Below are 16,721 nucleotides of genomic sequence, written 5' to 3' on the forward strand. Positions count from 1 at the left end.
CTACTTTCGAATTGTTTACCAAACGCCCTAACCAAAGTCTCAAAGCGCGACCACTATAACGTGACGAAATGTCCAAAAGTTCCGTTACAGTCAGTAGAAACATGTCAAACGATGTACTGAATCAATCTTTAGAATGTTGTTAACATACATCTTGAATAACGTTCCAACCGGAGAATTACATCGACTTCAATTGACCGATGGAACGGAGCTCACTCTCACGTGAACGCGCCAGTTCAATGCGTGGGCACCTCATGGAAGTGATTACTCATTCCTGTCTCCTTCGTCCCCAATTCACATTGGAGTCATCAGACAAAGTTCTATTGACTGTTGACATCTAGTGGAAGCCGTAGGAAGTGAAAACCCATCCATATCTCTCTGTATTTTCAATGAGAGCTTGGTCGAAAATCTGGCACCCCCAGAAAATATCCAAACAGGAAGTGGAACTTCTCAGGTTTTTGCCTGCCATATGAGTTCTGTTATACTCACAGACATAATTCAAACAGTTTTAGAAACTTCAGAGTGTTTCCTATCCAATACGAATAATACTATGCATATATTAGCAACTATGACATAGGAGCAGGCCGTTTACTCTGGGCACCTCTGTGCACCTTTCATCCAAGCTACTCAATACTGCCCCTTCAGCCATAAGAAGTTCATTCATTGGGGATAGTCTTAAGCCTTTATGTCGACAACTTATGACATTTTGTTATTTCCATTACAAGGTTTCACATAAGGTTTGATACATCAAATCAGGTTGCTCAATCTGCAACTCAATAAAAAAATGTCCCCCCCTTACTCATCAAGTCAAGGTCCCTAAGAGAGCTACGCCACAGTTATTCCTACAGGGGCAACTCCAGGACAAAACGATTCAATCAACTCAGTGTATTTCATTGATACAGTACTGACAACTCATGTTGGCTATCATTTCGACGCCACACAGGACAGTTGGACTTGATGAAGCTCACCTGCTGTTGAAAGGGTTGTCCCCAGGTATCACGTGACTACCGCCATGCCCAACCAGGAAGCTGATGCGCTCGTAGAAGCCCCTGGGGCCCGACTGAGTGTAGGATGAACCTTGACCTTGGCTCACGATGCTTGTGGGATCTGGGGATCCGCGGCAGTAGGGCTGACCCTGGCAGGAGCTCTGCGAACAGCAGTCTGGGTCCATGCAGTCCACCAGTCCATCTGTCAAACCAAGATGCAACAGTGTTGACATGGGTCAATACCCTAACTCGGTGCTCCTTCAGAATATCAATCCTGTGAACTAGACTGATCAAATAAAACACTTTTTAAACAGAATGGTGCCTCTAATTGGTTCAAACAGTCCACTATATGAACACAAAGTCATATCATTGGCAAAGAGTGAAGAATTATGGAATGTGTTCTTACCCCTCTCGTTGTCCTTTCCATCTGAGCAGAAGGTCTCCGTGGCAACATCACATCCTAGCCCTCTCCATCCTGATTGGCAGATGCAGCGCCAACCGGCTTGGTCCAGAATGCACCTCCCGTTGCTGTTGCACAACCCAGGGCACCCATCTGCCAAAACAACCATGTAAATCACACAAGCTAGCCAATCAGAGAGAGGGAGACAGGTTGAAAGGAGAAGACAACACCTGGTCATTCAGGGACAGGAAAACAGGGACAAAATGAAAACGACAATATAAAGTGGACAGACAGTACATACATTTCTGACAGGACTTACTGGTGGGGTATAAAGATACTGTAATTTCACATGGGTTTTACTCTGAGTTCCATACCATTTCAGGGCACTTGGAAATGGAAATTGTCTTGGCAAATTTTGGATATTAAGAATGCATGGAGGTCAACACACAGTTGGATAATAGTGGTTACTACTGCAAATATCCTTGCTCTGCTTTTTATTCTATGCTGATTAGTCAACGTTCCTCTAATCCTATCTGTAGTATCAGCACAAAAAACAACACATATCTTGGCCTAAAACCAGCGCAACACCCATGTGAAGGTACTATCAAAGTAAAGACAAGGATAGATAGAGGTAGAGACAAAAGGCAGAGGGTTTGTTGATGTAGTCTCAACATCTCTACTTGATACCAGGATATTGCTTTCCTTTTTTCACAGGGTGGAAGATAGAAAAGTGCAAACTGTAAGTGACTGGCTACATCTGCTTAGTACTTCTTCTGACACACACAAGGATTCAGACAGGAAAAGGGGGACCGAGAGTGTTTGACTAGTTAGGGCGGACATGTATGAAGGTACTGGGATCACAATAGAAACAGTGATAGACTGGGACATAAGACATGTGTACGTCGTGCTTGGGCAAGAAAACAGAGAGCAGGCGAGTGATTGTTGGTGACAACTCTCTAGGGTAGTCATTCCATTACCTTTATATCCTATCTTGACTGCTCCTATTACCATTGAAGAGAGGGGAAACATTTGCAAAAGAAAATTACTTCTGTCTTGCAGGAAAATCTAGACTGACAAACATTATCTGAGTGTAGCATACAAGGAGAAATAAAGAGCTGAACCGATGGCAGAAAAATAGATGCACTTGACAACATGGTATGCAATACTTTGTGACGCTTAAAAACAGCATGGTTGACACATTGCGACTCTGAAACTGTTGAGGGAAGGAAAGTTATCTGCTCACACCATTTACAGGGGGGGGGGGGGGTTACATTTTCAGTCTGACGTTTTTTTTGTATTGATACGAAACAGAAAGGAGCGAGAAAGACTGGAAAGTACATTACCTGATACTCTTGAATCCAGAGCTTGTCGGATAAGAGGAGAGGAGGGGCCGACCGAAAGACAGAGACAAGTAAAAAGAGGTGTAGAGAAGTGTTATTACAGAGGTAACATGCACAGGTAGCATGACAAGGAAACGACTCATTCGTTTGAACTATGACTGTTTCACAGTTATGTGTGTTAAGGTGCTGTTGAGCAAACGTTCAGGCTTGCCTGATAAGCTACATTGCCATCCCAGTAGTGGCATGCGTTCATTCATAACAACATACAACCATGTATTAAACCCTCCACATGAAGTAAATAACAATGTACAGTACATTCACATAGAACATCTAAAAAACCTAGTTTACAACTGTATAGCTACAGCTGTTTACTGACAAACACATGCCTGGAGATTTTATACTGCGTTTTTTTGTGATGTCTGAATAGCATTATAGTGTGAACTTTTGCACTCTGTTACGCCATCTATCCAGCTACAACTAACCACATCTGTACCATTCAAGAGACATGTAGCTTATTGCCCTTCAAGTACACATCCAGAAGTACTTCAGCTTATTGTCATCCCAGTACACATACATATGCTCTGGTACATCAGCTATACATTACAACTATCAGTGTATTGGCCATTCACGTGTCATGTGCCTTATTGTCCTGCCAGGACACACACTGTATATGAGCATTTCAACCACTTCATGATTAGAACAAACAAAGCGTGTCAGAGAATTCCCAGGAACACTTGAACGAAAAGAAACACGTTGATAGTAAACATCAGAAGGGGGAGAAAAAAAAAAGAATGGAAAGTAAAGCAAGAGCGGTGCCTAAGCCTCCCAGATAAAAACAGGATCGCAATGTGTCTGACAATAGCTCGTCCAGGGAAGCGGTCTATTCCAGCCCCTTCGTCAGGGTCTCGCCATGTAATGTGATTAAAGGTGCTTTGTGTGAGTAGAAGTTATTCAGAAAGCCTTGGAGAAAAAAAGGAACAAGCTCCTAGTTCCCGGCAAGAATGCCTGCCTGTTCATCCCAGGCGCATCTACGGCGAGGAATTGGTTTCCCGATGGGGGTCTTAAACAGGGAGATGTTGAAAGGGATGGGATCTTAGATCTCATTGAGGAGGCAGAGATGAATAACATCAGGAATGCGACCCCTCCAATCACCCCGGCCCAATCTCATCTCTCTCTCCTCGTTTCTAACCGCCAGTCAGCTTCCTTCTCTGGATGGGACAACTGCTGACGAAAGTCTTGTTCATACGCAATTAGGGTTCAAGGGTTTGAAGAGCCGGGGTCTTCGTTTCAACGAGAGGATGATGTTACCGAGTGGGTTTGGGTGACACAGGGTGGAACGGTACATGATGCGCCACGGCAACAGTTTAACTGTCACCTTTTTGACAGGAGCAGCGTGTCCAGGAAGTTGAGGTCACAGGTCAAGGGGAAGCAACCTCACAGTGCTCATTATCTCGATTAATGCACAGCGAAGCTGTCATCTCGAAGATGGGCTATTCCTGAATAAGACCATAGTCCTGGCTGGCCCTCATTTCCCTTAATACCTGCCCTTAGTGAAGTGGTAGTATAAGAGGTAGGATTCGATATGTAGATCGAAGAGCATGCTAAATCCATTGCCATTGGGAAAGAGAAAATTGGGGATGTCAGGTGTCAAGGATAGTCAGAGTGAAATGGAATGGGAAAGAGGGTTAGGGGTACCAGGGATAGGGTCAGTTCCATCTAAGTCCCCTGGCAATTCATGAATCGAATTGAAGTTCAATTGGGAAATTCCATACTCAATTTAGCAGAGGAATTGACCTGGAATTGACCCCATCTCTGTACAATACTATTCAAGTGGTAAATATATTTTGAGGACTTAGTCAAACCTGTATGTTATGCAATAAATATAGCTGTAGAAAATGCTTACTTTATAGTTCTTTATTACATAATGCAAAATTGGACTGAGAGGAGCCAAATTCCCACCAAGCTCATCAACTTTGACGACTGCATTCAAGATACTGTTGAAATAAACTCTTGGGCATATTCAGGAGCATCAGTGGATATTTAATCGTTACATTATTGACTCATTATACTGGTTCTCTACTGAGTGTGGGTGGAGGATAACTGCTAATCTGCATTGGGTAATTTACCAGTTATGGCTTTAAATGTCAGTACGACTTACCAATAGTGCAGTGCTCTCCTGTCCAGCCCTGGTGACAGTCACATTTGCCTTCTCGGCAGACGCCATGATCTGTACAGCGTGGGTGACAGTCCCTCTGGTCGCACTCTGAGCCTGCCGATCCTTCCTCACAATGACACGTCCCACTGACACATGCTCCGTGGGGGCCGCAGTCCACCGTGCACGCCTCTGACACACACGCAACCAAAAATAGAGTCGTCCATCACACACTGGACAGACTGGTTCTATAGTTATGTACAGTAATTTACACCTATAGCACATATATGGACATAGGGGGGACTTTCGACCTGAGTTAGGCACGCATAAATTGAGCGTAATTCCTTTTTATGCTCTTTTCTCTCTATGCGTATTCTGACTTTAAACTTAAGTATGAGAATAGCATGGTATTCCCCTTCCTATTCTTTTGGGGGTGGAGATAAAATAAATTCTACAGATAGACCATATTCTGACCTTTACTTAATTCTTTCTTTACGCGCGATGAATAAGGTCGAGGAGCCTGCCGGTTCCAAATGGAACAACATCTACTTTCCTTTTCTTTCTTTTTTTTTACAAATTAATAAGAGCTAGGTAAATGAGTAAGCTGTTTGAATAAGGGGATTGTAAATAGAAATTACAATTGTTTTATATCTACTGTACCTTATGACAAATGTGAAAACCAGTCATATGGCAGCAAACTGAAGCATATCAACATATCACCTTTTCCACAGTTAAGTTCATGAAACGCCGGCCTTATAAGTTGCAGGGATGGAATTTGGAGACCCAAGCTATAGGCTTCTGTAGCAATGTGCAACGGTATAGCACTAAACCTACCGAGTTGATTTATGATTTCTATAATGTTTTAATTATATCCCCAGACTTTTCACTGTACTCTTTTCTATTTTTATTGTGTTAAACATTAGCCATTATCGGTAGGCACTGTCAGTTATACACACACACATTTATAACGTCACGTTAGTGTTAGTTTCCTTACATTTTGCATCATTCCATTAAATCGTTAGTTTACCTTTCTTTCCTCTGTCACATTCGTGTGGTTGTTCTGAAGATCGCTAGCAATAGTAGATTATATTAGGCTAAGGTATTACAAGTTGTGCAATAATTTGGGATCATTATGGAACTCAGACCATAACGCAGCAGTTTAAACCTGGAGTCTGGAGCACAGTTCACGACGACTAGACCATTGTCATCACACTTCCATGATTAGTGAGGATTATTAGTGTAGATTTATAGGGATACTATTCAAGCCCAATTATACATTTTTCCGACCTTCCAATATTTAATGGATTGAATGATTGAATATGGCAACTTTCAGGATGAATCAAACTACTGTATTTTTTATTTACCAATTTATTTCCTGCATAAAGGCTTTTCAAACTTTTTTTAAAATTGTTTATAAATACTTTCCTAACCCTAAATAATATACAATACCAGAGTATTTTTTAAATCTACCAGTTCGAGCTGAAAAGGAGATGACTGTGTCACGCCCTGACCATAGAGAGCTTTTTATTCTCTATGTTGGTTAGGTCGGGGTGTGATTAAGGGTGGGTTATCAAGGTGAATTATATTTGGCCTGGTATGGTTCCCAATCAGAGGCAGCTGTTTATTGTTGTCTCTGATTGGGGATCATATTTAGGTAGCCATTTCCCCATTGTGCTTTGTGGGATCTTGTCTAGGTATAGTTGCCTCTGAGCACTACTCTGAGCACTACTCTGAGCACTACTCTGAGCACTACTCTGAGCACTACTCTGAGCACTAGTCTGAGCGTCACGTTTTGTTTGTTCGCTCGCTTTTTTTTGTTCTTTAAGTTTCTCTTCCAAATAAAAGGATGGAAACATACCACGCTGCATCTTGGTCCACTCCTTATAACGATCGTGACAGAATGTGTGTATTTACATGGCTTTATTTAATTTAACGCTACTATTCTGAACCGTTCTCTCCAAATATTCTATTGAGTCCGTCGAGAGAATTCTAATTAAAGAGGTACACCAAATTTGAAGGGATGTTTTAGATACATATACTGAAAACCCTATTGAATGAAAATACCACGAGAAAATCTGTTGGCCAGCAAGTGGCAGGGTTTTTAGCACGCAAGGGAACCATGCCTGCAAAGCCCATTCCTGCATAAGGTAAGTCTGAATACCAACTACTGGGTGTGTAAGAAAGGTGTGTGTAGGAAATACGCACAGTCTGAATCGGGCCCATTGTGAATAATCCCTTCTTTGTGGTTCCATTTCTGCAGTCAGTGTTTTATGATTCAGCTGGGTAACTAATCTTTACATATTGATAGAATAAAGAAGTGCAAAGCCTGCGCTTTTCTGTTCAGATGTGAACAGCACATTTTCCTGAGCCCCCCTACTCCAAAAAATATAAAATGTGCTTTGTCTGTTGTTGCTTCATTTTCATTTATTTAACTGGCAGAGCAGACTAAACAAGGCTTGCATGTTGGCCGTCAGGTATTATCCTTGCTGCATCACATCCGGCCGTGATTGGTAGTCCCAAAGGGACTCCCAATAGAATAAGACCAAATACTAAAACAGATGGCTCTGTGTAGTCAGGCGACAGGCCTGATGTGGGTGAGAAACTCTAATTGCTGAATTCACAGGTAGTAGGAGACCCAAGGTGAGTGCTCCAGCCACTGGCATGCAATAATCCACACTAAAAGCTCTATTCTATTCTTGAGGGAAAACCACATGAAATCATGAAAGGAATGGCTTATTTACAGGAACTGACCCAGTACTGCCTTCAAAGGCTCCAAAACACGTTCAAATGTCACCACAGCATCCGCTCAGATGGCAAGAACAGACTTCGTCACGTTTTTTAAAAAGTTACTCTAAGTAGGCTACCGGTGAACGTTTGTGACTTTAAACAAATCATTTGTGAGTAAATCTAGGAAGATATCAACACAATTCTATTCCAACTACCACCCGTGTGAATATCCTGAGGGTTAACATGTCAAGGATACAGTACCTTTAGAATGTATTCACACCCCTTTACTTTCTCCTTAATGTTTGTTACAGCTTGAATTCAAAATGTCAGTGTATGTATTCAAACCCTTTGCTATGGCAAGCCGAAATAAGTTCAGGAGTAAAAATGTGCTTAACAAATCACATAAGCTGCATAGACTCATTCTGTGTTCAATAATAGAGGTTACCAAAAATGTTGAATGACTACCCCATCTCTGTACCCCACACATACAATTACGTTTAAGGTTCCTCAATCGCGTAGTGAATTTCAAGCACAGATTCAACCAAAAAGATCAGGGCGGTATTTCAATGGCTCGCAAAGAAGGGCACCTATTGGTAGATGTGTACCAATAAACAAAAGCAGAGGCTGAATATGCCTTTGAGCATGGTGAAGTTATTAATTAGGCTTTGGATGGTGTATCAATATACCCAGTCACTACAAAGATACAGGCATCCTTCCTAATTCAGTTGCCGGAGAGGAAGGAAACTGTTCAGTGATTTGACCATGAGGCCAATTGTGATTTTAAAACAGTTACAGAGTTTAATGGTTGTGATATACATTTTGGGGGGATGGGATCAACAACATTGTAGTTACCCGCAATCTCTACAGAATAAAAAATATTTTAAAAACATGCATCGTGTTTGCAACAAGGTATTAAAGTAATACTGCAAAAAATTTGGCAAAGAAATTAAGCGTTATGTTTGGGAAAAATCCAACACAACACAGCATTGAGTACCACTCTTCATATTTTCAAGCATGGTGGTGGCTGCATTATGTTATGGGATTGCTTGTTATCGGCAAGGACTAGGGAGTTTTTTTTAGGATAAAAAGAAACGGAGTACACCTAAGCACTGGCAAAATCCTATAGGAAAAGCTGGTTCAGTTTTCTTTCCAACAGACACTGGGAGACAAATTCACCTTTCAGCAGGACAATAACCTAAAAGACACGGCCAAATATACACTGCAGTTGCTTACCAAGATGACATTGAATGTTCCTGAGTGGTTTAGTTACAGTTTTTACTTAAATCAACTTGAAACTATGGCATGATTTAAATGGCTTTCTAGCAATGATCAGCAACCAACTTGACAGAGCTTGAATAATAAAAAAAAAAGAATAATGGGCAAATATTGAACAATCCAGGTGTGCAAAGTTCTTAGACTTACCCAAAAAGACTCACCGCTATTAGTTTTTTTATGTTACATAAATGAACTTTAAAAAATGTTGTGTCAGAAGGCACTGTACACCATTTAAATGTTTTACTGTTGTTCGCTTACAAGCGAAACCATCTCCCACTCTCATTTGCACATTTTTAAGATATTAGTTTAATCTCCCTCTGAATGGAGTTTTCTTCGATTGAGAACCCTTGGTGGGTCTCTAATTAATGCTTAGACGACACTTCAGAATATTAACCATGCCTCTGGAGGGGGAGCGTTCGATTACAAAGCCTCCCCCCCCCCCCCCAAAGAATCCATATAATCTATTTTTCATTAGCGCAAATGTGTTTATCTCCTTTTAGCACGCCCCTGACTCTGGCGTGATGTCGGTGGTCGATCTATGCCACACCGCTTGTTAATTAAAGTTCATTTGATTGAAGTCGAACTGCTGAGATAATTAAGAGAAACCTCGATTACTACCCAAGTGGGCAAATAAGAGTTTGGATTTCTGCTTAAGCTAAAATTGCTCCCTTCAATGTATTGTTTTACGTCGACCAGCAATGGATGTTTCACATTGTGAAAGAGGGAATCTGTGTCCTGATATTCTATAGCTTTTTTACAGTATAACAAATGGCTTTACTTTGAATGTTGTCTGAAAGTGAATAAATTGAGACACAACTTCCAGTTTCTCAAAACACCCATTCCTTTTTCCTCCCTGCAGTGCAGGTTCTCGGCTCATCCATCATTTCAGACTTACAGTAAACCCTCTTATGCAAAAAAGCCTTTGGATTTCAATCGCACAATCAAGTTAATGTGTTGCTTAAGTAATCTTACATCTGGATTGTTACAAACCCAGTAGGTTCTAATTGGATGGTACTCAATTAGGGTCGCCAACTGTGAACTGCAGATGCAGGTACTAATTCTGCACTGCGATTAAACTGAACGACCCCATTCTAGAGAAAGACATTGACCATGAATCACCTGGTCCTTTAAGCAAAGGAACCGATTACTAAAACCAAAGCACAGCCCTCAAATTGGAAAAGTACCTACAAATAAATTGTTTAAAATATTCCTCATATTAATGAGGACCATCATCCTTTTCCTCAATGGAGGAGCCTCCTCTACATCACACATAACAAAACACAAAGCCAGACAGCTAAACCTAATGAAGAGTAAGAGAGCGTTGTCTGACCTACAGAGCAGTCGGAGCCTGTCCAGTTAGCCTCACAGATGCAGGTTCCCGTCTCGGTGTGGAAAGTTCCGTGGCTGGAGCACTGTTCAGGACACGTGCTTCTCAGGATCGCACAGCCCATTCCGCCCCAGCCCGGGTTACAGTGGCATTCACCGTGGTGGCAGGCTCCGTGGCCTGAGCAGGTCGGGTCCAGACAGTCCACTAGGGAAACACGGGGAAAAGAAAGGAGATGGATCAAGTACTGTGTATGGGATGATTTTTTTATTTACATTTTTTTTTACCTTTATTTAACTAGACAAGTCAGTTAAGAAAAAATTCTTATTTAAAATGACAGCCTACCATCAGTGGGTTAAATGCCTTGTTCAGGGGAAGAACAAATGTTTTTTACCTTGTCAGCTCTGGGATTTGATCCAGCAACCGTTCAGTTACTGGTCTAACCACTAGCCTACTTGCCACCCCAATCAAGGCCGAATGAAATAAACTAATAAACATGTGAAAATGTTCCATAGCCACCTTATTACTAGTTTAGACGTTCAAGCTAACACATACACCATATATACAAAGGTATGTGGACAACCCTTCAAATTAGTGGATTCAGCTATTTCAGCCAAACTGCCAGGTGTATAAAATCAAACACACAGAGATGCAATCTCCATAGAGAAACATTGGCAGTAGAATGGCCTTACTGAAGAGCTCAGTAACTTTCAACGTGGCACCGCCATAGGATGCCGCCTTTCCAACAAGTCAGTTCGTCAAATGTCTGCCCTGCTAAAGCTGCACTGGTCAACTGTAAGTGCTGTTAATGTGACGTGGAAACGTCTAGGATCAACAACGGCTCAGCTGCAAAGTGGTAGGCCACACAAGCTCACAGAACAGGAGCGCTAAGCACTGAAGCGCGTAGCACGTAAAAATCATCTGTCCTTGGTTGTAACACTCACTACAGAGATCCAAACTGCCTCTGGAAGCAACGTCAGCACAATAACTATCAGTCGGGAGCTTCATGAAATGGGTTTCCATGGCTTAGCAGTCACACACAAGCATAAGATCACCATGCGCAATGCCAAGCGTCGGCTGGAGTGGTGTAAAGCTCGCTGCCATTGGACTCTGGAGTAGTGGAAATGCATTGTCTGGAGTGATCAATCCCTCTTCACCATCTGGCATTCCAACGGACTAATCTGGGTTTGGTAGATGCCAGGAGAACGCTTCCTCCCCTAATGCATACTGCCAACAGTTTGGTGGTGGAGGAATAATGGTCTGGGGCTGTTGTTCATGGGTCGGGCTAGGCCCCTGAGTTCCAGTGGAGGGAAATCTTAATGCTACAGCATACAATGACATTCTAGACGATTCTGTGCTTCCAACTTTGTGGCAACAGTTTGGGGAAGTTCCTGTTTCAGCATGACAATGCCCCCATGCACAAAGCAAGGTTCATACAGAAATGTTTGTCGAGATCGGTTTGGAAGAACATTACTGGCCTGCACCTCAACCCCATCGAACACCTTTGAATTGGAATGCCGACTGCGAGCCAGGCCTAATCGCCCAACATCAGTGCCCGTCCTCACTAATGCTCTTGGCTGAATGGAATCAAGTCCCCGCAGCAATGTTCCAACATCTAGTGGAACATCTTGGCAGAAGAATGGAGGCACTTGTAGCAGCAAGTAGCAGCAGGGGGGACAAACTCCATATTAATGTCCATGATTTTGGAATGACATGTTCGAACAGGTGTCCACATACTTTTGGTCATGTAGTCTATATTGATCTCAGCGACTTATATGATAAGTACCAAATTATTCTCAATAAGGCAAGATAGTTAGTTCCACAATAGCACTTGTGTCCTTTCTCTCTTAATTCACTTCACAATGTGCGCAAAAAAATATTGAATTACTCCCTCGATTCAATAATATCTTACACGTCAGGTCACTGAGCTGCAGATGTAAATCTGACAAGTTAATTGCCTCTGTCTGATTATGGATCAATGAAGTTAAAACTAATTGAACAGGGGGAGAAAAGATGGAGGAAAAAGCAAGAGGTACTTTCGACAAAAACGAGAAATGGACGAGCACAGGTTTTGTGTACTGGAGTGCACTGAACCAATCACATTGGATGGACAACTCCGAATCAATTCCAATCCATAGCTGTTGTATCTAAATGGTTAGAGGGAGCTAATGCATGCAAAGTATCAATGGGGAACACAATGAATTATCTGCTTGGTGAAGTTGAAAAGAGCAATTGTTTCAGCTGTCTATGTCGCTGACCGGCTGGGAAATCAAACGGCGACACTACATATCCCTGTGGTGTACCTTGGTGACAGTTGCTTCCCTTGTGGCCGGCATTGCACACACAGTTACCCGTCACGCAGATCCCATGGCCGCCACATTGGGGGTCCACACACTGAGTAGCGGGCACATCACACTCTGTGCCCTTCCATCCACTGTAGCATTGACAGCGCCCCCTGGTGTACTGGCCATTGCCACTGCATAGGATGGGACAGGCAGCTGTGGTGGAAAGTAACAAGGTTATTAAAAGCATATATGGCAATTTCCGGTAAAGTATATTATTCAATTTTGTAGCTATAGTGTTGATACAACCAAAAAATCAACACATCTATCATTATCTGGCCACGCTACAATGGACATAAGTACAACACTTTCTCTCCAAAGATTTTATCTGAACCATTAGCCCTAACCCTGACCTTTAGCCTAAACCTAACCCTAAAATTCAGAACAAATATCACATGCACATGGTAATCAATTCTGACATTATAGCCAATTTTGTCCTTTGAAACATGGCCATTCATTGATTGTGATATCAATACACGGATTAGGAATGTGGCAAGAGAACATATATACCTCTTGAGCAGTGTGGTCCACTGAACCTTGGGAAACAGTGACAGGAGCCCGACACACATTCACCGTTTCCATAACAGTTGTGTGAGCACTCCATAACTGACTCTGTTGGGACAGACATTTTTTTTCAAGAATTACACCAGCCATTAGATATCATACCTCTAAAATGTAGCCACCACATTTGTATTTCATCATCCAATATCAACACAATGGATCCTTGTATTGGATTTCCTATCACTACTATGTTGTCACATCCTACGCCGTCTTATACAGCTACTGCATACCACAATTTCACTCAGTCAATGTTATACATGTACGGCAGTGGAGGTTGCTGAGGAGAGGACGGCTCATAATAAATGGCCAGAATGGAGTGAATGAAGTGGTATCAAACATGGTTTTCACTTGTTTGATTTACACTATTCCAGCCATTCCACTCCGTTTCAGCCATTATTAGGAGCCTCCATTGATGTACAGTATATGTAGCTAGGTAAAGTTGGAGTTGGAAGTTTACATGCACTTAGGTTGGAGTCATTAAAACTAGTTTTTCAACCACTCCAAAAATTTCTTGTTAACAAACTATAGTTTTATCAAGTCAGTTATCTACTTTGTGTAAGGCACAAGTCATTTTTCCAACAATTGTTTGGACATATTATTTCACTTATAATTCACTGTATCACAATTTCAGTGGGTCAGAAGTTTACATACACTAAGTTGACTGTGCCTTTAAACAGCTGGGAAAATTCTGCCATGGCTTTAGAAGCTTCTGATAGGCTAATTGACATAATTTGAGTCAATTGGAGGTGTACCTGTGGATGTATTTCAAGGCCTACCTTCAACCTCAGTGCCTCTTTTCTTGACATCATGGAAAACCAAAAGAAATCAGCCAAGACCTTAGATAAAGAAATTGTAGACCTCCACAAGTCTGGTTCATCCTTGGGAGCAACTTCCAAACACCTGAAGGTACCACGTTCATCTGTACAAACAATAGTACGCAAGTATAAACACCATGGGACCATGCTCAAGTCATTCTGCTCAGAAAGGAGACTCGTTCTGTCTCCTATATGTGAATGTACACTGTGGTGCGAAAAGTGCAAATCAATCCCAGAACAACAGCAAAGGACCTTGTGAAGATGCTGGAGGCAACAGGTAAAAAAGTATCTATATCCACAGTAAAACGAGTCCTATATCAACATAACCTGAAAGGCCGCTCAGCAAGGAAGAAGCCACTGCTTCAAAACCGCCAGAAAAAAGCCAGACTACGGTTTGCAACTGCACATGGGGACAAAGATCGTACTTTTTGGAGAAATGTCCTCTGGTCTGATGAAACAAAAGTAGAACTGTTTGGCCATAATGACCATCGTTATGTTTGGAGGAAAAAGGGGAAGGCTTGCAAGCCGAAGAACACCATCCCAACCGTGAAGCACGGGGGTGGCAGAATCATGTTGTGCGGGTGCTATGCTGCAGGAGGTATTGGTGCACTTCACAAAATAGATGGCATCATGAGGAGAAAAATGATGTGGATATATTGAAGCAACATCTCAAGACATCAGTCAGGAAGTTAAAGCTTGGTTGTAAATGGGTCTTCCAAATGGACAATGACCCCAAGCAAACTTCCAAAGTTGTGGCAAAATGGCTTAAGGACAACAAAGTGAAGGTATTGGAGTGGCCATCACAAAGCCCTGACCTCAATCCAATAGAAAATGTGTGGGCAGAACTGAAAAAGCATGTGCGAGCAAGGAGGCCTACAAACCTGACTCAGTTACACCAGCTCTGTCAAGAGGAATGGGCCAAAATTCACCCAACTTATTGTGGGAAGCTTGTGTAAGGCTACCTGAAACATTTGACCCAAGTTAAACAATTTAAAGGCAATATTACCAAATACTAAATGAGTGTATGTAAACTTCTGGCCCACTGGGAATGTGATGAAAGAAATCAAATCTAAAATAAATAATTCTCTCTAATATTGTTCTGACATTTCACATTCTTAAAATAAAGTGGGGATCCTAACTGACCTAAGACAGGGAATTAATAAGAGGATTAAATGTCAGGAATTGTGAAAAACAGAGTGTAAATGTATTTGGCTAAGGTGTATGTAAACTTCCGACTTCAACTGTATAAGTGAAATAATCTGTCTGTAAACAATTGTTGGAAAAATGACTTGTGCCATGCACAAAGTAGATGTCCTAACCGACTTGCCAAAACTATATTTTTTCAACAAGAAATGTGTGGAGTTGTTGAAAAACGGGTTTTAATGACTCCAACCTAAGTGTATGTAAACTTCCGACTTCAACTGTATGTGTATTTCTGATCTGCAAGCATGATATGCCATTCCCGAAATCCTCCCATGTCCCGTGAAGGTTTAAGCTTCCATATCACGCTTGCTGTAGCCTGACTACTCCCATGCCATGTTGCCCATCTCGAACATTTTAAATCGCACAGTGGATTTCTTTATTCCTTGACACATTGTCTTTCTCCTTTGGTAAATCTTACTTACAAGCAACGGAATCTCAGAACTGTTTACAAGTAAATCCTCTGAGTTAATTGGACATATCCACTGACACGTCTTGTGTTCGTTCAAAAGACCAGCACTCATAAAGGGATCTCCCTCTAGGCTGGGGTCTCGTTTAGATTGCCATCTTAACACAAACGTTTAGTTTTTATTGCTTTTGAAGACTTGTATTGGATGTTCACTACCAGGATGTCAGTTTCAACCAGGGGTTGGAACTGGTTCAGGGAACAGAACCGAAAAACGGAAAAGAATGTAATTAAAAAACTATTTCAGAACAGGAATCAGAACCGGGAACGAACATGATCTATACAGTTCCGGAACATAACCGTTATTTTAAAAGCATGGGAACCAGTTAATAACATATTTTACGTTCCAGATATTTTTTTACAGTTCCACAAAAAATTTAACAAAGAGCCTATGCAAAGCCATCTGTCATTTAGAAACATATTCCATGCCAGCTGAACATATTTTCTAGTGTGTGTGTAGGCTACCCGCCTCGCCGAATCATAGGCTACTGTAGCCCACTGATGTTACAAGAGTGATTCAGAAATTAGGGAGAGATTTTTTTTATTAGAGAAGAATAGATTCACTTCTTCAATGCTTGTTAATAATACTACAGTTATCACGTTTCACATTGGATTTATTAACTACAAAAAGGTAAGAAGTGTTTTTATTTTAATTATTGTTAGTAGGGGTGTGTCGAGTACTCGGATAAAATGGGTAACGAATATTAAGAATTTTACAAATATGATTATGACACGAGTAATTTTGGCAATTATCCGTTGTGTGCTCCAAATAACTATTGGCTAGTTCTTCTGTCTGTAACACAACTGGCGGATTATTGGTTGAGCCTGCTTCAACGATTTTATTAGAACAAGCAGCTCTCCGTTTACACTCATATCCCCCAGACAGATACACGCTGATTTATCACTCGCTCGCTCGCTCACTCACTCACTCACTCACTCACTCACTCACTCACTCACTCACTCACTCACTCACTTACAGTCCCTCACTCACAGTCACTCGTCTCAGGGCACAAGTCTCCCCTTCTCCAAACATCATGTATTAATCAGAATCCGTAGCTAGTCATTGTTGTTCAATCTAATTATTTTCTGTAGACATAGGCGATGTGGTTGTTTTTGTCTGTCGACTTGGTGTTGTT

At 41.6% G+C, this 16,721-nt stretch overlaps 1 protein-coding gene across 3 annotated transcripts in view; it reads right to left on the bottom strand.

The window, feature by feature from the left end:
- The window catches only part of LOC139581122 (teneurin-3-like), a 204,451-nt gene that overhangs the window by 44,419 nt on the left and 143,311 nt on the right, over positions 1 to 16,721 (bottom strand). For all 3 annotated transcript variants that reach the window (XM_071410574.1, XM_071410573.1, XM_071410575.1), the window contains 8 exons: positions 13,054 to 13,155; positions 12,505 to 12,699; positions 10,208 to 10,408; positions 4,882 to 5,067; positions 2,727 to 2,747; positions 2,361 to 2,384; positions 1,390 to 1,536; positions 966 to 1,185 (listed from right to left, as the gene is read on the bottom strand). In XM_071410574.1, the coding sequence (XP_071266675.1) occupies positions 966 to 1,185; positions 1,390 to 1,536; positions 2,361 to 2,384; positions 2,727 to 2,747; positions 4,882 to 5,067; positions 10,208 to 10,408; positions 12,505 to 12,699; positions 13,054 to 13,155 (1,096 nt within the window). The remainder of the gene's footprint in view (positions 1 to 965; positions 1,186 to 1,389; positions 1,537 to 2,360; positions 2,385 to 2,726; positions 2,748 to 4,881; positions 5,068 to 10,207; positions 10,409 to 12,504; positions 12,700 to 13,053; positions 13,156 to 16,721) is intronic.

This window comes from Salvelinus alpinus, chromosome 7, assembly GCF_045679555.1.
Source record: "Salvelinus alpinus chromosome 7, SLU_Salpinus.1, whole genome shotgun sequence".
NCBI lineage: Eukaryota > Metazoa > Chordata > Actinopteri > Salmoniformes > Salmonidae > Salvelinus > Salvelinus alpinus.